Source organism: Argiope bruennichi, chromosome 6, assembly GCF_947563725.1.
Source record: "Argiope bruennichi chromosome 6, qqArgBrue1.1, whole genome shotgun sequence".
Classification (NCBI taxonomy): Eukaryota; Metazoa; Arthropoda; class Arachnida; order Araneae; family Araneidae; genus Argiope; species Argiope bruennichi.
The window spans coordinates 75,054,157-75,076,126 of NC_079156.1; the positions used below are offsets into that span (position 1 = coordinate 75,054,157).

The window sequence follows — 21,970 nt, forward strand, 5'->3', positions numbered from 1 at the left end:
AGATTTTAAAATTTATGTATTTCTAAGTAGTTAACTGTTAATAGGAAATTTTAGAAACTTATTTATAAACCATAACTATAATTGAAAAGAACTCTTTTACCACCCGAATACATATGAAAATTACAATGTTCACATTTATCTCCCAAAAATATGCTGAACTTTATGAAAAGCGTTCTCCTTTGAAAGATATTCAAAGAAGAATGTCACCCCATTTGTTATATTATAAAAAAATTAAATACGAACATTTACTTTACTTTTGCGCCAAGAATACCCCTACCTCTGTCATTATTAAAAAACGTAAGGAAGATATATTATTATTATTTGATTTTTTACTTTTTCCTTGAATGCTTTAAATGTACACTGACAAATGATGCCAACTTATAAATATTTATCTTTATATTCATAGTAAGGAAATATGTTATAATGTATAAAGGAACTTGAAATTCTTATTCATTTCCTAATTTCCAAGAAATGAAAAAAAATTTTAAACTGCTTTTTCTTTTTGAGAAAAAAATTAATATTAACCACAGAAATTTTTCATCTTCAAACTGGAATAGATCATTAAAAATTAAGTTCAACAAAAATCTATGTGTTTAAAACAATGTAATATTAATAAATTTTTGCCAGTCAATACTTGCACATTTACTTAAAAAAAATATTTTTATTAAAACAAAGAAAAACTTGAATACATAATTTTAAAATTATTTTATCAAGTATCAATTTTCATTCATCGATCTAAATGATATTGAATGAAGCATTCAAAGAGAAGCGAAATAAATTATTCATTTTTTGCCATAGCCACCATACCCTCCGTGACCATATCCATGAGATAAGTGACCTCGATGACCTTGCTGATAAGCTCCTTGGTTGTAAGTTCCTCTTTCATAGCTACCTTGGTTGTAGTTTCCTGAAGAATGACCGGCGTGTCCATGGTGAGAATGACCATATCCACCATGTCCATATCCTCCATGACCGTAGCCTCCAATCCCGTAACCAAACATTCCTAGGCCATGTCTACCTTGGATACCAGGCTTAAGGGTTGTCGCAGCAGCTGCTACATCAGCTGTGGGAGCAGTATAAGCTAAGCCCAAAAGCACAGCGAAGATGGTTGCAAAAATCTAAAAGGTAAATTTTTTAAAAATTTGATTCGATTTATAATATAATTTAATAAATCATATAAGCATTCATACAGAAGAAGTAATGGCATATTTTAATTAAAAGCATTACGAACCGAATTTAACCAGTCTGTCTTTCAGATTTTGAGCATACACTATGTGTCTTTTCGCATGATCAAATGTATTTGAAAACTTTCATGATTATAAATTTGTTGAATGCCTCCAGAAAGGCCAGAAGTTTTCCTAGACTCCTGAACTATCATTGAATGTCATCTATATAAAGTATGTGCCTTATCTCACAATTTGCAGTTAAAATTCGTTTTCAAGTGCGTTCAAACTGGAAACCGAAAAAGATTGTATGAATTTTAGTTCACCTCCTAGCACAAAACGCAAAGAGGTAAATCAAGAATTGTATTTTCCTGCAAATTAATATGAAATTAAGCACTTGTTTAAAATTTAAGCCTGATCTGTTAAAGCCATCATAACGTTTGATAACTCATTGTATTAGTGATTTAAATTTTTATAACTTTTTGATTTATATGTTTTCTCTCAAATAATTAATTAAAAAATTTAAACTCGATATCTAATAGTTGTTTTAGTTACCCATCTCAACAATTTAAACTAATAACATTTCGTTACATATTTTTTTTTTCTTTTTCAAAGTACAATTCGATTAAGTTAAATGTTAAAATATCGTTTGCAGTTTCAATTTATTTTGATTAATGAAAAGTAAAAAACTAAAAAAAATTCCATCTCTGAATTGTTTTCATTATGTAAGTAAAGTACGCCCTTACCTTAAAGAATAATTTTTAAGGCCATTTATTAACTGAAAAAATGCAGTAGAATATTCCAATCAAAACTTTTCCGTTTCAAAAAAAAAAAAAAAAAAAACCTTTAGATGATATTTTAAAGTTTTATAATATTAATAACATTTCAATTACATGCTTTTTTCTTGTCAAAGTACAATTCGATTAAATTAACTTTTAAAATATCGTTTGCTGTTTGAATTTATTTTGATTAGTGTGAAATAAAAAACTAAAAAAATTCTATTTCTGATTTTTTTTATTATGTCAGCTATCGCTGAAGATTAAATTTCAAGGCCATATATTGACTGAAAAACTGCAGTAGAGTATTCCAATCATTTTTTTTTAAAAATATTTAGATGATATTTTGAATTTTCGTGGCTGAATATTTGTAAAAAGTAGTGCATTTCTTTGTGTATTAAAACTATTACATGTTAAATTATAATTATTATCTTATTTATCAATTATAACTGCTAAACATTAATCTTTACGGCGATGATTATACAAAAAGAGTGTTGTTTTCGGTAATTATATATATATATAGATATATACTTTATCCAATTTTTCTTCGTTCGAAATCTTCGATGAATTAAACAATTATTGTTGTTTCACTAGTTTCCTGTTAGCCATGTTCCTGTTTGTTCTAAAATGAATCGCAAATTAAATTTGATAACTGAAATTTTATAATTTGAGATTGTTATGAAATGCTTTCAGTAAATATGACCTCATAAATTACACATCGTGAAATATGACGTAATTTTCACACACCAATGAACAAACACCTGACCACTTTCTAACAAAAAGCTTCTGGTCAAATCTGTGGAAATGTAACTAAGCGAAACAAAGGACAAGGTTAGGAAAAGTCTGGAACTGAAGGACTTTTCAAGGGCAGTGCTTTTTTATTTTGAACTTATTTGAAGACTAGTTTGATAATATTTTCTACCGATTTCCACAAAACCAAAACTTACTACTAATTATCTGAGAATGGTTGATTGTCAGAAACATATTGTTTCGCATTTATGCTAAGAGATTTTTAGAAAAATTTTTTTTTCATTATAACAGGGTTTGCAAAGTAAAAAAAAAAAAATATTTATATTATCGACCGTGAGATTTTGATGAATTTGCATAATGTGGAGGTCTCGAGGGGGAGGAAAGCGCAGTTCAAATTGTGACTATTATTTTTGTTTACAAAATATATGGGTAAACATAATAACTTAAAAGTAAACATAATAAGTTAAAAATTCAATGGATTAAATACAGAAAGTGTTTCTAACGAGAAAAATTGTAAGATAATAGCCACCGTTAAGACTTTTTTTCTGTTACTGAACTATTTTTCTGTCCGTTTGTCTATTTATTTGGCTCTGATTAGATAGTTTTTAAAAAGTATATAATTAATGGCGATTACAGCCAAATTAAACACTTGTATCAAAGTTTTGAGTTAATCTGACAACAGGGAGGAGTATTTTTCCAAGATATGTACTTGATTTTTAAATTCAAAACCGCGTCTCGTATAACCAGAGAAATAACATCTACCTATGCTGAATTTATTGAGACAGATATAACGGCTCTAGTAGAGAAATGAGTAAGTTCCGAAATATAAAAATAAGAGAGAGTCCAATCATTCCAATTTTTTTAAAAAAATACGCTATACCATAATAAAAATATAGGAAAAAGGTTCATAGAATTATCTGTAAAATTAGCGGAAATATTTGCGATTAAAATTATAAATTTTCAATGACTTGAAAATGGGTTCGTTCTAAAATTGAAAAATTATCTTTTAAGAGACTAGAAAGTGTATAAAGCAGTACATTTAAAAATTGGCAATTTTCTCCTTTGATTTATTTAGGAAGTTTGGAAAGGCAACGGTAATAAATTAACTATATTTAAAAGGAGTTAAACGGTGAATGAAATATATAAATGTGGAGGCTGATCACTCTTAAATCACTGTTCGATATTTCAAAGTTTATCCGTAACGAAGTTTCATAGTATTACAAAATAGGATGATTGCCTTGTTCCGTTTTATTTCATCCCTATACAAGCTATTAGGGATGATCCAATGGCAGGGGATGTTTTTAGTTTTAGTTACATTAACGTCCCGTTTGAAACAACACTAGGGCTATTTTGGGACGGACCTCGTAATTTTGAACCGTGGTCAGATGACGAGGACGACACCTGAGCTGGCACTCCTCTCTCCACACCACACCAGTGGGAGGACGTTTGATCAGGACGGATTTAACGTGCAACAGACCCCCTTACACGAGGGTTCTTCGGTGGAATCGGGTCTCGAACCTGAAATCCTCCAGTTCCGAAGCCGAGACCTTACCACCAGGCCACCGCGGCCCTCAATGGCAGGTGATACCTGTGTTAATTTTTTTCTCTCGGAACTTCTAATTTAAAATTGCTTGGATAAAAGTAGAATATTTTAATACTGCAGCCCTTTTTTTTTTCTTAAGAATCATTACTAAGCATGTCATCTTTAAACAATTCATTAAATATTTTTACTGTATATTTTATATGAATTTTTTTAATTGTCAGTAAAAACAATAAAAAAAGCAGAATAATTACTATTTATTGCTTTTTTTTTATCTACCATGTCGAACCACAGGATATAAAGGGTTTTGGTGGTCAGTGGGGAAGAGTTCAAAAATAAGAATTGCATAGCTTAATGTTTATATACATACGCTACGATTAAAATAAAACATTCGATAAGAATGAATAATAGCAGATTGCTATTAATAATAACAAATATTAAAAATCTGGTGAATATTGGTAACAATTTGAGGTTATTGATACCAACCATATTTATTATTGATAATAAGTGATTAATCACAATAACTGTAATATATAAATTCTTAAAACTAGCACAAATATATTATCTCTACTAATAATAAAGATGAATGAGCATGTTCTATAGGCCAAATCCTTTGATTTACAGCAGCTTAGTCTGGCACGAATATTCTCTGAAAGGCAGAAATGTGCAGTCTTTTAAAACTAAAATTTAAGTTGAATTTAGGGATTTTTCCGCGATAACTTCCAAAAATATAAAAATAATTTTTACATTGCATCAAAATTTTAAAAACTTTCTTTTTAATTATGTTATTTAATTTTCAAAATTTATGAATTTAATAGTCGTGCAATTTTGTTATTCAAATTTCGGCAATTCTGAAAATGTTTGACTAATTTTCAGTAATAGATTCAATTATTGCCCTAAAATACAAATCGTTTTCACTGTTTCATCAAATAGTTGATCTCTTGATTCTCTTCCACGCGAACGAATGAAACGAATAAAAAGGCGAAGTTACGTGAAAATACGAAAACAGAGGAATCGAACAATTATGTTTCCAGAAGTGCCATCTGACTGATCTCCATAAGGAACATTTGCAAGACTAGTAAAATAACACAGCTTTCATATTTGACAGTTTGATGGAATCGTAGACATGAAGCTATATCTAAGCAATTAAATTGTAATTAAATGCAACCATTATCCCTGGCGAGCTATAACGGTTAATTTATACTATATAACTAAGCAATATCTTATGTTGATAACTATTTGAACAATACATTACACACTCAAGGATACAGCAACCAACACACTTTTGAACAACACGTATCGTTCAAAAACAATAATCGTTTAAAACAACAAAGGCAAAAAAAAAAAAAATAACGAAAAGAAACAAAACCATCTCTAAGCATATCTAATTTTTTTTTTTTTTTCATTTCCCAAATAAAAAAGCAAAGACGATATATAAATGCAAAAAATGAACATTTTATTTATTTTTTAACAATTTGAATTCCGCAAGAAAAATTTGATAAAAAAAATAGTGTATCAATTTTATCGTCATAACTTGAAAAGTGCTGATGAAAAAGGGTGAATGGGGTGATTCCGTCTACTCTACTTCAGATCAGCCAATTGTCAGAAAACATAGAGATCGTGAGGAAGTCAGAAAACGTTAAACAAAATTTCCTTTTCCCCGTTTTTTGGACATCATACTTTTACGTTTATAAACCAATATTAAATCATTCAACGATATCCTGATTCGCTACAAAAAGTGTAATACCATAAATACCTTAAAGGCGTTACGAGTATTCTATGAATTACCAGCTGATTCAATAAGACAACCCGTTTTGAATTCAGAGCGCAACCCGTTTTGAATTCAGAAAGTAAGTCACAAAAGTCTCTAAAGGATTCTACGTAGATATAAACTGTATTATTACTGTGATCTTTAATTGTATTTATTCGAATTATTTTTTAATCCCAAAGTTAATATTTCTATTTTTGATCATCAAACAGAGCTTTCCAATATTGAACAAAACATAAACTAAACATATCTGCCAATCATACTTCTTTTTTTCTTTCTAACAAAGCATGTTCATTTTGTCCTTGTCAGAGTTAATATCTCTCCGTTTAGCTGTTTTCAGACTTGACGCCCTGTAATCCAAAATAGGGCGTTGATGATGTCCTTGTCAAAGTCGATTATTCACTGCTTATGTGAAATAAGTTACAAATAGCCATTCGAAAGGTTTTTCCCATTTTCGGAATTGTTAATCATATTCAAAATAATCTAGATTTTCCAACCTAATAAGGTTATTAAAAACAACACAGAACACTTATGTGAACTTGTTAATGATTCAGATTTCTTCATGAATCAGAATAATTAAAAAAATTAAAATCATTGAAAAAGAAAACTTCCATAGAATAAAATAAAATAATATGATAAGCAATTTTCAAGTTGTAACAAACGAAATATTGCGTATGATTTATAAATTTCTTACCATTGAGGAAAGAACATATTTTTACTCTCTTCTGTTTCTAAAATGCAATAAAAAAGTCTTTAAAAATTCGATTTTGATTTTTTCACTACGTTTTAACCCTCTTCTAGTCAAAAAATTGGAAAAGAGTTAAAACGGGAAATTCTGCCTAGTCTCCCTATGTTAGCAAAAATAAAAAGAGTTAGATAAATTAAATTTGGTACATTATTTTTACGCAAAATTATAAACCCCAGAGCAAAATTATATTTATATCTCATATGATACATATGTCCTCTAAAGGTCCCTCTGACAATAGTCATTAGATTTTTTTTTCTTTAGCATGAATCCTTTTTTTTTTTTGGTCTTACTGTAGCATGGTCATTTTAGCCTTTGCATCATAAAAATCCAAATTCCAATCCAATTCAATCCATTGTCTCAGTGACTTGGTTGGGCAAAGCGACGATAGTCAACAAGAAAGAATAACCCATACCATACAAATAATTGCCAGTAATCGAAATAATAATCCAAAATATCGTATTATACCCAGGGAGCCACTTACACGCACTACTCCACTGTTAATAGATTATGTATAGTTCCAATTTTAAAATCAAAACATACTTTTCCTTTGATCGTTTCTAAGGCCACAGGAAGAATATTTATAACAATATTCCTATTTCTTATGTGTTAATGTAAATTAGCGTATGTTCTGGCAAAATTTCCAATGTAACGAAAACCTGGTGCTTCTCATATAATAATGAGATGTCTTGATCTGTTAATTAGTATTTAACCAAATTAATCAATAAATGAAATAATTTTACCTAATAAGCTTAATGAATTATTTCTCTTAAATTCATCCCAATGCCAAAAATATTTTAATTTTGTATTATGAGATAAAAATAATTCTTTAACTAAGGTTAATAAGATCGGTACTCCAATAATGGAAACCTTGGTTTTTATTTGACTAATAAAATAATTTAAAAAAAGTTTTATTTTTTACTTAAAAGCGTGTTTAGAATGCATATGCAAGGCAAAACTTTTTTTTTTATGGACTCTTTTGCTTTAGTGAATTCCATAAAAAGTTAATAACGAGATTTTTTTTAAAAAAATTGCTATGAAATTACTTCTACACTTAATACTAAAATGGATTAAGGTACCTTTCTTCTATCATGGCATCTAAACAGTTTTAAAAGAAATCTATTATGCCACCATTTCCTTTCATAGGAATGAGGGCTTACGAATTGGTTTCGTTTTCTCCCCACGCATTTCAAAATCACGCCTGTCAACAAAAAACTCGCTTCACTTATCTGTAACTTATCGGGATTGCCACAATTAGCAAGTCTTCAAAAATTAATAAGAGTTAAATTAAGGAATTGATTTTGGAGATCAAATTTATTCATAAATAGAGATCAATTCATTTTGATAAGAAAGGAAAATTTCCTGCCCCCCCCCCCAAAAAAATCGGTTATAGTACAAATTACTGGTTTAATTTATGATTTTCAGCAACAAAAAGATAATAATAATCAGCAACATTTTCATGAGAAGAAGATGATTATAACAGCACTGAAATACGAATATTTTAATTTTTCTTACTTTCATATAATAATAAAGTAGAGAATTTTTTTAATACTTTCTAATATAACAGTAAAAATAAATAAATAAATATACAACAATAACGGAAATATCAATGACAGCAGTTAATATAACTAAAATAATAAATATGATTATCGGAAATAACAAGCATAATAATTGTAGAGGAATTAAAATGTCACTCATAAATTTTAACCACCTCATGATTTTTATCTCAGTCATCGTAAAAATAAATACTACGCTCTTTATATCAATAATGCTGCTGAGATTTATTTTAGGAGCCGAAATAATTGCTCATCTTAAGTATTGCGGATTTTTAAGTGCTTTAGCAAAAAATTAAACTTTTTCATCAAATAGAAGAAAGTGGAGAAAAAAACTATATCAGACATTTCCATTAAAAAAAATTATATCAAAATTAACGAAAAATGATTTTTAAAAGTAATTATTATCAATATTATTAATAATTTCGCATCACCGAACTTTAGTTTACAAAATTAGGATTTTGAAAAACGGAAAAAAAAAAAAATGTCATTCTCAATACCTTTTATTTTAAAGCACGAATAACTTTAAGAAATCGTTCAAAAAATTTTACACTACTTAAAATTTTATCTATTTTAGATATTTTTCAAATAAAAAAAAACATTGTGCTGATTATTTAAGAACGAACATCAAATTTCTAAATGCTTTGAGAAGTTATATAACCATTTATTTTTACATTATTAAATAAACATACAGCTCAAAATTACTTTTCTTAAAAAAATTCTTAGTGACGAATATTTCAAGCAATGAAAATTTGTTAAGCTTAGATGTTTTGTATTTAAATGGACGCAATAAGAAAATTGTAAAAATAAAATTTTTCACTTACGATATTCTTCATTTTGTACTATGTTTCGAACTGAAGGCCCTTTAAAATAACTTTAAAGCTTTCCAACTTTCGAATCCTAGATTTCAGTAAAGAATGCAGCTCAGTTAAAATTGTCTTTTCTCATATATATAACATATTTGCTTCTCAAAGGCATATTCTAGACTTGTGGCGTCACTGTAACCGAAAGGTAATTGGATAAGAAAAGTTTAGGTATGCGGGCCTTCGTCTGGTTGGCCCTTCGAGGTGGATTTTCCAACTCCCCCGTTTCATCCCCTTCTTATCATGCTCCCCTAACACCAAGGGACCGATAGCATTTTTTTGTGGGAAAACCATTTTGAAGCGGGGGGGGGGGGGGAACGTTTGCAACAAAATTTGTTCAGGCTGGAATGTGCTACTCCATGCAATATGTTATTGCAATATTATTAGATTTGAATTTCAAATAAAGATAATATTTGTTCAGTTAAATACTGAAAATAAATTTAATAAATAACTTAAATCATTAAATTATTTGAACTAGTGATATAAATTATTTAAGTAATATAAATTTTGTATTTGACTGTAACAACATGAATAAGTTTGTTCCATTTTTAACTTTCTGGTGTGCGAAATATAGAATAGAAACAAGACATCAATGAATTCAACCTCTAGATTTTGATTAATCTGTATATTTCAGACATCTCTGAATTTGAAAAATACATTTTTTTTTAAAAAGTATGTTTGTCTTATAAATAGGAAAAGGTATATAAATGGAATTTGGCGTATACATTTTATAAGAAAATTGTAGATTTGAGCCAAATTTTCATTGAAATTTATCTATTCGTGTGCCTCCGAACAATCTAAGTTAATAAACAACTATTAGGGTTAAAATTCTATTACTTTTTAACAAATTTTAAAACTCAGAAAATGAAAAAAGAAAAAAAAAAGTCTTAAAGGCATTTTAAGAGAATGTTTGTTTTTTTCATACAAAGAAATAAAAAAGTGATGTTAAATTTGTTAATTCTATTTTAAGAAGTCATTCCGCTTCTATATTTTTATAGTTAAAGCTGAATTTTATGTTTTATAAAAGTTTTTTCATAATTTCACTTTCAAACAAGAATTTATATTGACAAATAAGTAAATCTTCATTTTTCGCATAATTTTCTATTTCACGCAATTTCTATTTTCAATGTTCTATTATATATCTACTTGTTTTAATAAATGGGATAGAATGGCATGCCAACATACATCATAAAACATTAATACATCATTCAACAATATTAAATAATTTATGATTTTTACTTTGACATCATCAATAATATTACATTTCAATAAATAAAATTTAGTTAAAGAGGATTCAAGACCAGAGGAACTGAAACCGAAGCTGATTTCAAACCGTTATAAAAAGCGCCGATAATTTATTATGGAATATCTCCCCCCCCCCCATTATCATTTTATGCATGATTAATTTGGCAAGGTTGCGAATTTAGAAAATAACTAAAATACCATTTTCAGGTATAGCTATTTTTTTGCGAAATGTAATAATTATAAAAAGTTTTAACACTGCATTTTTTAGGAATTTCATTAATTCTCTCTAAATAATGTATTGTGAAACAGATTTCAGCTGTTCATATTTGAATGAAAATATATATTCAAATTCATAAACTGTTGGTTCCTCTTAAAAAACTGCTAATAATTGAACTATCAATAATGAAATAAAAATAAAATTTTAAATCATAATTTAATTTAGTAATATAAATGCTTCGCTGCTTGAAGCAGCATGAAGATTTCTTCAAGTAATATTACATCATTTTAAATTATTTACTAACTACAAAGACACCATTTCAAAGGTACTCTCCCTTCCTACTTTCAACGCCACACCAACACAAAAAAAATGTAACCTTCGACATTAGATTTAATATAAAACAAATTCAAATGGACTTCAGACGCTCCGAGGAATCGAAATTACAGCCTGGACCATATATATTTCGAAAACAAGACCTAGCAGTTAGACTCTGCCCTTTTAGTCATAAGAATTACTTATTTCCACCTGACAGATCGAATAGTGTTCTAAAACCAAAAGGATGAGCTGTCTCTCGTGGGAGTTGAATGAAAGAATGAATCATAAAAATGAGAACAAAAAGATTTTAAGAATAGTCCAAACACAATTTGTTCCGATCATTTATATGATGTATATAAACAGAGTCTAATCGTGGAATGCCACAGATTCTTGCTAAATGCTTAGATCATCTAATAGAATGTTGTCCTGCACTGTGGAGAGGTATTATTTTCTGTCTTTTCCAATTTAGCATGCCATACAGTAAATTTCAAATAAAAATCAAACACCTCAGTACATTGAAATTAAAATCAAATATCTTCTAAATTTCAGAACATTATACTCAGATTATTATCACTTTCCCAAATTTGCTTTCAGGTCGTGAATTCTTAGGTCATTAGCCATTGTACCACGCGAGCGACTGCAGAAGTTGACGACGAATCAGTAAATGATCTTTGTAAATAGTTTTTGCCATCAGTTTGGAATGATTGGCAATATGTCGCGTTTGCTTTTTTATAATATTTTTTTAATAAATTTAGCAGATTTTTGGTAACATCGAGCGATGTTTGTGTTGAATCGGTTGTTTGCAATAGTTTTTTTTTATAAAAATAAAAATAATGGTGAATATAATTAATCTATTAAATTAAATAATAAAAGGAATAAAGAATATAATTGATATATTAAATTAAATAATAATGAGATTGTGATTCGGGAACAAATTATTATTATTATTATTATCGTTCAGATTATTATTATCAATTTGTTTTTAACTGATATAATAACTCACGATTCAGCTATCCTGTCCTACTTTTATTTGAGTATTTCGAATGTGTTCAAAGATATTAAAACCAATTTATTTGAAAAAAAAAAACTTTTTTACCCCATTCTACTTATTTTACTCATTTTCAAGAAGATGACCCGCAATAAAGTGTTTTATTGTTTCAATTAATAACTTAAAATTTGTTTACATAAATATCAAGTTAAAGTTAATGAAAAATGCAAGATCTTGGAAGTTTAAAGTGGACAAGGGTGGCCCAGAAATGTACACTGCTCAAGGGACCCACAAAACTTAACCCTGTCTTTATCATAGGGAAAAATGTCCAGAACAATCCCAGAAACCTCATGTATTCTTTCAGATTGTTATTTATAAATGAATCGTGTTACTAATGAATTAAATTTAAAACCAATCTGTCAGCCACTTGCTGACAGATTATCGCTCTACCTATTCTTGCAATTTTGAAGCGATGACTAAAAACTACATGTTACGTGTGGAATATTTTTATAAAATATTGGCATCAAAATCGTAAATAACATATAATCAGTGGAAGATTCAAAATTCATACTTGATTTTCTACACAATACAAATGATATAATGAAGCTAAAATTGAGAAATATGATTTAGTTTTTGTTTAAGATTTTCTATGATCAATCGTTTCAAGAAATGTGAAATGTTTCCTATGCAATATTTACCTAATTCCAAACCATTGCACAACAAACTTCTTATAAAGCAATATGTAAGAAAAAAATTGAAGAATTACAATTTTTTTGGTAAAGTTTTGCAAAAGTACATATTCTAAAATGCGCAATTTGGGCTTAATTTTCGTATGCATAACTACATTTAATCTAATATCGTGTATTGTATTTTGATTAAAATTACTGACCGCAAGCAATTCAACAGTTTTCTCTCCAATTTCAGTAAATCAAAATCCATGTAAGCTGATTAACAATACAGGAAGCAACAAACTAAAGGAGACCTTAAGGGCTTTATATTAAGAAATTATACATAATTCGAATACTTTATACATAAGTCAATATTAAGCTTCTGAATTTAATTCCAAACCTTGAGGAGAATAACTCGGATATAAAACCACATCTCTCTCCCCCCCCCCTCATTTTAAAGCCATTAGTCAATACCGTTATTTGAAATAGCGAGGCAGCTGTTTCACTTACAGACATAACAAATGGCAAGAAGTGACCTTGGAATGTTTTGCTTTGGAATGAGGCGGGAGATAGCAGAAGTTGGGAAAACCCGGCATTGGTATGCAGGCCTCCGGGCGTGCTTTGACTATTTGTTATTTCCAAAAGCTGTTGGGGGATCTAAATAGATTTTGAGGGATTTTAGGGGGAAATCCGGTTTCTAGTTTTCTACCTGCATTCTTGCAAATGACAGAGGCAAAAGTGGGGTTTATGTAGAATTCTTGGTAATATGATATACCAGAAATGCATAGTTTATATGCGAGTCCGCTAGTGCAAAAAAAAAAAAAAAAAAAAAAAATCTTAATAATCCAGTTTTTAAATTAGCAGGTATTATGAATTTTGCTACAGCTTCTCTGAGGTTTTCATGTTTATTGCTTCGATATCCTGGTTAAATAAGATTTTGAAAGTAAATCCGGAGAAAATATTTCTTTTAAAATAAATTTTATTATTATATATTGCATGTTAAGAATAGTAAATGGAAAAGAGAAAGCAGTGTCTGTGTATGTATTGCATAAAACATAAGGAAATATGCCGTTTTATCCATTAATAACTGTTATAATTTACATGACTCGGAATGAAAATATTTAGATTTTTTTTTTTAATTCGTAAAAGATACGAACGATTGAAATTATTGCAATAGAACCTTTACTTATAAAGCATTTCAGCAGAACAGCCGAAATAATTTTTAATTTTTGGGAATTTGTTCCCCTCCTCTCAAGTTTTTCTAGATTTAATTTTTAGACAAGATGTAAAGCAAATGATAATTTATCTAGAACAAGTAAATAAAAACCTTTTTATATAGAACTGAGCAACTAAAATGTAAAAATCCTTTAATAAAAAGTAACTATTGTGTAAAATTAATACGTTAATATTTTCTGTTATAAAATTTAATATTTAAAAAAGAAATTTTTTTTAAAAAAACTATACAATTTAATATTTGATTCGCAAGTGATATCTGTTTTTATTTCTGCTAATAATTAAGGAGAATGTGTACATGTTGGCAGGCCATAGTCCTAATTGTTTGATCTACAGCTACTAATTTTGGTACAGGTACACTTTGGAGGATAAAAATGTCCAACTTTAAGTGACTTTAAAAATTTTAATTAGAATTAATTAAAACTCTAGTCTTAGGTATTTTCCCACCATAACTTCCGAAAATAATACTAAAAGGAATAATTTTCATACCATTTTAAAATTCAAACTTTTTTTATGTTGTAATTTAATTGCCTTTTCATGCGTTTTTTAATTTTTTATTATGGCATAATTTTTAATGCAATTGCGCTATTTTGCTTTTAATGCTGAAAAGGGATTATGTTTATTATATACTCATTTTATATGAGGAAAAAGAAAGGGAGAACACCGACAATGTGCCGCTAGGAATGTGATTATCCAGGCAGTTGGTTATGTTTGTAATTACATTATGACGCCATGAGACTTGACTCTTTTAAGAAGGTTCATACACAAGAAATAGAAGAAGAATAAGGCTATTGAAATAACACGGTTTTGCAGTTTGTCACAATTTGATGCTTAAAAATATTTTCTTGAGAAAATCAGGGACATTAAAGTTTTTTATAAAAATACTTAATCAGTATAATAATCAGTAAAAATAAAATAATCAGTACTAATGCCGAACCACTGTTCCCAAATGTGCTAGCGATTTAATAAATTTTATAATCAAATTTCTGAACATTCCATTATTGTTAGAACATTTTTTTAATCTAATCTCTGTATTTCTGTGAAAAATATTTAAAAAAAAACATATTTTAATTGTTTACATATTAAAACTTAGACATATTAACATATTAGCAATTAGATTCCTTTTTAGTACAGAAAAAAGATAATCTTTTTTTTTTCTAAATGCATGCCATTTCAAAGAAATACCTGAACCTTAATTACCATATACTAGGAAAGAAGATGCCGGCGTCCTGGCATAGGGGTAGCGCGTCTTCCCCGTGATCTGGGCGTCCTGGGTTCGAGTCCCGGTTCGGTTATGGTTGTTCTTCCTGTTCTATCGGTGAGAGGTGTGAATGTGGCCCCCTGTAAAAAGGGGTTGGGCAAGCGAATGTGATGCGTGAGTAGCTAAGACGTACTCTTGGCCCTAGTTGGCGCTACTAAAACAAGCGACGCTCCCTTGGCTTAAAATCACTGACTTCGTCAGCGAGCTTGTCCATGGCAAGTGCCATTATAAACAACAACAACAACAGGAAAGAAGATCGTTTGAAAATTCGAAAACAAGAATGAAAGGTCACAAACGAAATTTCGAAGTCAGAAACTATCTAAACATTGATTTTGAAAGCTCGTCATATCGAAGAAAAGTAGAACTTGTTCTGTGAAATCCTACAAGAACTTTCTTTTTCACTGATTTATTTGCAGAATGGGAAATTAGATAGTTAAATAATGCAGGCGAATATTGCACATGCGTTACTTAAATGTCTAATTTTATCTACAGTATTTTCCATTTCTTCTATCTCAAAATTTTAAACACATTAAATGTAAGGAGTTATTCCTAGCTGTGTTCATATAAGAGAAGATAAAAAAAAAAAAAAAAACGTATTGCAATCGTCCAAAAATTTAAACACGAGATTTTGACGAATATTCTCTTTTTATACCACCTTGATTTCGTTACACATTTTGGGAAGTCAACCATCTAACTGTCCGACCCGCCACGAAGGCACACGGATTTAAACCATAAAAACTGAATGACCGGACCGCCGCAACAGCAACATTGGCGGGATTTGAGGTTGAGTCCTAAGGGCCGTCACTGGCCACGGTACAACCCTCCCCTAAGGAAGTACGTCCCGTCATTGATGGGGGTAGTCAGATCCCCCACCTATCAGTGTACCCTCCATGGTGGCAAGATCCAACCACCATGCTGGAAGCATCTCATCCTCATTTCGAGGTGCCCCCCGGGGGGTACACATTTTCGGAATGTCTATCTCTCTTTCTGTCTGTCAATACGATATCTGAAAAACGATGTGAACTAGGCGGATGAAATTTCACATATAGTCATGACAACAAATTTGTTGTTTTCTATCAAATTTTGAACGAAATCCATCCTGAAAAAAAAATCTGTAAGAGTACACATAAAAATTGATTACTAAAAACCATAAAGAATCAGATAAATAAAATTTGGAACATATATTTAGCACTTAAAATATTGAACAGAATCTGTCAAAGGATTGATTACCTACAAGTCTGTATTTCCAACTCAATAACTTAAATAAATGAAATGTGGTATTTTGTATTTGGTGATCCTGTTGACTTTAATTGCAGTTTCAATCGATCGGGGAAAAATGCTTATAATGCAAATTCATTACAAATAATCTATACATCGTAAGATATCTATATATCGTAACTACTTTTCACATTGTCTTGCAAAGCTTTCGCGTCCTTATCCAGAGATTACAATTTTATCCAAGAGTAGGGGAATAACACCTTCATTGGAAAGCACCTGAGAAAGTTTTGGATAGACTTCTCTTGCTGGTTAAGAATTACTATTATTTTAAAAAAAGATTTTACCAAATGAAATGTGTCTTTCATCATATTGATTTAAATTTTTATAAGATAATTTTGAGATTTTTGACTATTTTTGGTTTGGTTTAACGGCACAAGGGACAGTTTGGCCATATTGCACCAAATGTTCTTACCCTATTTTAGTCTTAACTAATGGAGAAGACAAATCGCTTTGTGTTTGTGGTGAGTCAGACATCTGACTCCAGATCAGAAGGTTGCGTATTCATATCACGTCCAGGTTCTATTCTCGCTCATCACAAACCTCCATATTGGTGACCTCGGACGATGAACCTTCAACCTTCGTATAGCTGTTTTGGCGCCATCCACCCACAGCAAACTAAAGTCGTCAGATTCACTTGACGCAGCAACCACTCACTCACACAAGCTCGCCATAAAGCTTGGCGCTAATCAAATGGGTACAGGCGCATTAGAATCAATAGCTAATACATCGCCACTGAACAGCCATATCGTTCGTCTCACCTCCGACTCACTGGAGGGAGAGTCTGTGATGAAAGCTTATAAGCCAGTTAACAACTACGCTGCACGCGCAATTGCTTTTGTATCATGGTCATGTTACTGGACTGCGAACCACAAGGTCCCAGGTTCTATCCTCGCTCATTACAAACCGCCACATATTATTTAAACAAATTTTTTCTACTTATTCAGTGCGCAAATTTTATGTTAAGCTGAAGTTCATCGTATTTCAACTGTATCTGGTCTCCAAATTCGTGCTTGTTTTCAGCACAGGACCAAACCATTTCCCAGACATGAAGTGATTGAGCTACCAAGGTGCGTCTCACACAAGGCGAACTGTTGCGCGCAACAGTTGTCTTTTTGCTGTTGTCCTAATCTGAATTGTATTGTCCTAATCTGAATAGTTGAGACAACGTGAAAGTGATAATGGCAAATGATTATCGCGGTGCGACAAGTATTTGCCATTGTCCCATTGGAATCAGATGATCTTCTTGAGGTAGGCGTGGTCATCTATTGTGCCATAATAGCTGGACTCGAGTGAACGCTGCTTGAAGCACATAGTTAAAGCAGGGTCCTCACGAGACCAGCTATTGCGGTGCTATAGAAGGCCACGCCTCTCTCAGGTAAACACGTGACTATCATGGGATAGGGGTAGATAGTTGCACAGTTGGGAGAACCATTAAGCAGCATTCACAAGAGGTCATTTATTGTAACGCTGTTTTAGGGCAAAATCGGACAACAGCAGAAAAACAACTATGGTGCCCAATAGTTCTCCTTATGACATTAAGCAGTCTTCTCACGACGACAACTATTGCACGCAATAGAAAGACACACTCATGCCAACTTTAGAAAAATCCCGTGACCTCAGTGGGACAATGGCAAGTAGTTGTCCCGATGAGTCAAACATTTGCCATTGCCCCACTGAGGTTATGTGATGTTCCTGAGGTAAGCTTGACCTTCTATTGCGCGCAATAGTTTTCCTCGTGTGAACGCTACTTAACAAATACGACAGCCGCGTTTTAAGCCTCCAAGGCTTTCGCAGTTCATGATTTGCCATCTGTTAGAAATGTGTGAAACTTGCCTTTTTAGATAAAACTTTAATGATTTTTCCCGTTCTATTTTCCTTTATATTTTCTTTTCATTTCATATTAATTTCGCAAGAGCTGAAAACTGAAAGCCTAAAACTGAAATTGGTTTTAATTGAGATGGAATTGTTATTTTTTCTGTCAATTTCAAAGTATTTTAATCAAATTAAAATCAGACACAACACGAATAACAGCAGGAAAACCGAGACAGCTCTAGCTTTAACTATCAAGAACATGGAGAATCCGTGTTAATTATGAGTCCTTAAAACTATTTGCCTTTTTTGGAGTAAGTAATTAGTCTCACGAGGAAAAAACTTCACTGGCATTGCTTTGTTCATTTCCTTAACTGTCTGGGTTTTAAAATTATTTCAATCGACATACTTTACAATTAGTCAATAATAAACTAACCACCATTTTTTAAAGCTCTAATAGAAAAGCGACAAATTTCATTATTTATAATTTCGTCGCTTGATGAATTAAAATAAGATTATTTACATATTCATATTGTGTTCATGTTAATCAGGAAAAATGTGGAATAAATTAAAATAGAATGTCATGAGAATAAAAATGACGTTATATAATGAAGAGCCCGTTTAGACCTACTGTCATTGTCATAACAATCGAATTCATATTAAATAAATAGCTATTGTCATATCACCTTGAAAAATATAAAGCGCATTTCTTACCAACTTTGAACATAAATGGTTTAAGCAATCAATTGATTGAGTTTATGATTAAAATCTATTCATATATATACAGAGTGTCCTGAAATAGACTGACAATTTTCACAAATGCATAACAGGAAAGCGCGATCTATCAATAATTTTTTCAACTAAAACCAAAAACAGTGGATAGGGAAAATTTATGCCTTGTCACAAATGAAGCAATATTATTTTATAATTATAAGGATTTTTTTCATACTTCCTATGCTTTTGCAAATATGAAATTTGTTAGATAAGATTACTACTCAGACCTTCATAATTATATGTCAAATAAAAACATAAATAAAAAGAATGGAGGATACGAGGAAAAATAAAACGACGGCATTAACCGCTAGTCATTCTTTTTTCCCCTAAGAATGCTTCGGTGTCATGCTCTACTTAGTTTCCAAGAAAGATGGGTTTTTCTTAGAAAGTTTAATTAAAGTTTTCTACTTTTCCCTTCTCTGGTTAATTATTTCAAATAATACATCAAAAGGTAGTCGATGCATTTATAGCGTTTTTCTCGCTTTCCACAGGCACTTGCTTAAATTTTGATTTTTTAAATAATGAATTGAGAAAGGAAAACACAGTGCTTGTTTATGTATCAAAGTATATTATGCTCACCACTTTAAAAAGGGTACTAAACAGATTAATCATGGGGCTGCAGTGACGGAATGATATGATCTCGGCCACGAAAAAGAGGACTGTAGATTCGAAACCCATTCCGACTAAAGACCCATCTTGTATTCGGGTTTATCCGTTACGTTAAATCTGACGTCGTGGGCCAAAACCTTCCTGTTGGTATGGCTTAGAAATTTGAAGAAGGAACGCCAGTTCAATGTCATTCACATTATATGACAATGAAGATGCTGAGTTTGTATTTCTTCTTCGAACTTGACAGAGTTACGAGGTCCTCCCTAAAATAGCCTTCTTATTACTTTTAAATGGGCCGTTAATATAACTAAGTAAACTTTTAAACTATTAGAGATAAGTATATGCAATTGGAAAAAGGCTTTAAATGGAATTATTTTTCATACTTTCCATTCAATAATTGTATTCCAGAAAATAATCACGAAATATAAACTGTTATACAATATTCCAGGTCTGATAGTCTTATTTAGTAAAATATTATGGCACACCAAATTTTAAACAAAAAAATTCTCTCTCCTAAATTTAAAACTGGTCGATTAATGAATTTTATTATTTTACGCCATCCAAATGCCGTCTCTAAGAAACGGTGCTTATTGACTGAATAATCTTATTCAGGCATAAAATCATTAAATTTTTGATATTAAAATTCATAACTTGGTTATTTTCGGTAGCAGTAAGGCAGAATGTTTTAGTTTTAAAATTTTAGTGTGCCAAGAATATTTTGCCAAATCTCACAAATATATCCGGGATATTATACAAAAAAATTTAAATTTCTCAATTTTTTTTTATTAATGTACCTATTGACACAAATAACGTAAAATTGAATTCTATATGCAATTTACTATAGATTTCCAATTGGAAGCACGTGCCTAACTCAATCGATGCAGGAACTAGTTGTTGGACAAAAGTTAGAATGGACATTCTGCATAATAAGACTCGAATAATTATCGACATTAAAAAGGTGATATTTATATCCTTTAAATATTTATTTTTACTTGGAACAAATTGGTAATTAGACTATTTTTGAAAATGAAAATCGAGGTTATTAGCGCATGAAAAACGCTTGAATGCAAAAAATAATACATTTTCTAAAAAGTTTTTTGTGCCAAAATAATTTCAGCTCTTGGTTCTTATTATTATGATTTTAAACATAAATATGTAAAATTAGTAAATTGAGTTATTTCGTTCTAAAGTAAGGAATCTTTAATAACAATGTCTATTTCCAAGATTTACGGATTAATTATTTTTCATGTTTTTCTTCAAGATCCTAAGTTGTAAAGAAAAAAAGTAAATAGCCATTTTTTTTAATTCTATTTGAAATAAAAAAGGAAAACATTTTTAATCCAAAACAATCACAGGAAGTTAATAGTGGCATTTTTAAGCAGTCAGATATGTAATGTCTGCATCAGAAATTTCAGATTTCATTTGAAACTTGCTTTAGGGATGTTTTGGGACGATGCTCGCGATTTTGAACCTTCTCAGATGACGAAGTCAGTACCTGGACTGACATTATTTTAAATTTCCGCCAATGGGAGGACGTTTGGTCTACGACATTAGATATTAATGTGCACTAACCCACACACACGATGGATCTTTGGTGGAATTGGTATCTAGGTCCTGAAGTCGAGTTCTCAACACTAGGCCACCACTGCCCATCCCCTCAGAGCTACTAAAATGATAACAAGAAATAGATGAAATTATGATACCCACTGCAATTGTTGCCCAATAGCTAATTACTAAATCATTATAGCTATAAGCATATGCTTCCAGCTAAAAAAAAAAGGATTTAACCCTTTCTAGGGCCGTGAGAAGTATGCTTCCCACCAAATGTATCAATCTTTGTATGAAATTATGTAGGTTGGCATAAGTTCTGACAATTTTTCTTAGAAAGACAGAAACTTAGATGCTTCAGTTCTTTATCTCAGACAAAATGATATGTCTTGATTTGTTACTTAATTATTAATTAACCAAATTAATTAATTAATCAAATTAAATTTATGTAATAAGCTAAATGAATCCCTTTTCTTATTCTAATTTCAAGCCTAAAAATATTTTAACATAATATGACTAGAAAAAAATGGCCCTTTAAAGGGTGAAATGGCTTGAATAGTTATATTTTACGCTATTTAAATAAATCCTATAAATGCATTATTGAAAAAAAACACTAAGTCCTAAGCAGAGACCCCCCCCCCTCCAGCCCTATCAATGGATTGAGTAAAATATTTGTTAATGCACTAATCTTTCGAACAACAACAATAAAAAGTTCAATTCTTTTGCATCCAGAAATTGACCGAAATAGGAAACCTAAAAGGCCTATCAATCAATGAATATCATTTGCTTGAGGTAGCAGTTGATTGGCTTAAAATAATTCATCGAAAACTTCATAATTCTGTCAGTTTTAAAACGGAGAGAAGTGGA

General features: G+C 30.5%; 1 protein-coding gene across 1 annotated transcript; it reads right to left on the bottom strand.

The window, feature by feature from the left end:
• Positions 1 to 641: 641 nt before the first annotated feature.
• LOC129972789 (uncharacterized) lies at positions 642 to 9,253 on the bottom strand. Its single transcript, XM_056087051.1, has 2 exons — positions 9,120 to 9,253; positions 642 to 1,118 (listed from the first exon to the last, which is right to left on the bottom strand). Exons 1-2 carry the CDS (start codon positions 9,129 to 9,131, stop codon positions 783 to 785), a joined length of 348 nt encoding a protein of 115 aa, XP_055943026.1. The 5' UTR covers positions 9,132 to 9,253; the 3' UTR covers positions 642 to 782.
• Between the last annotated feature and the right edge of the window lie 12,717 nt (positions 9,254 to 21,970).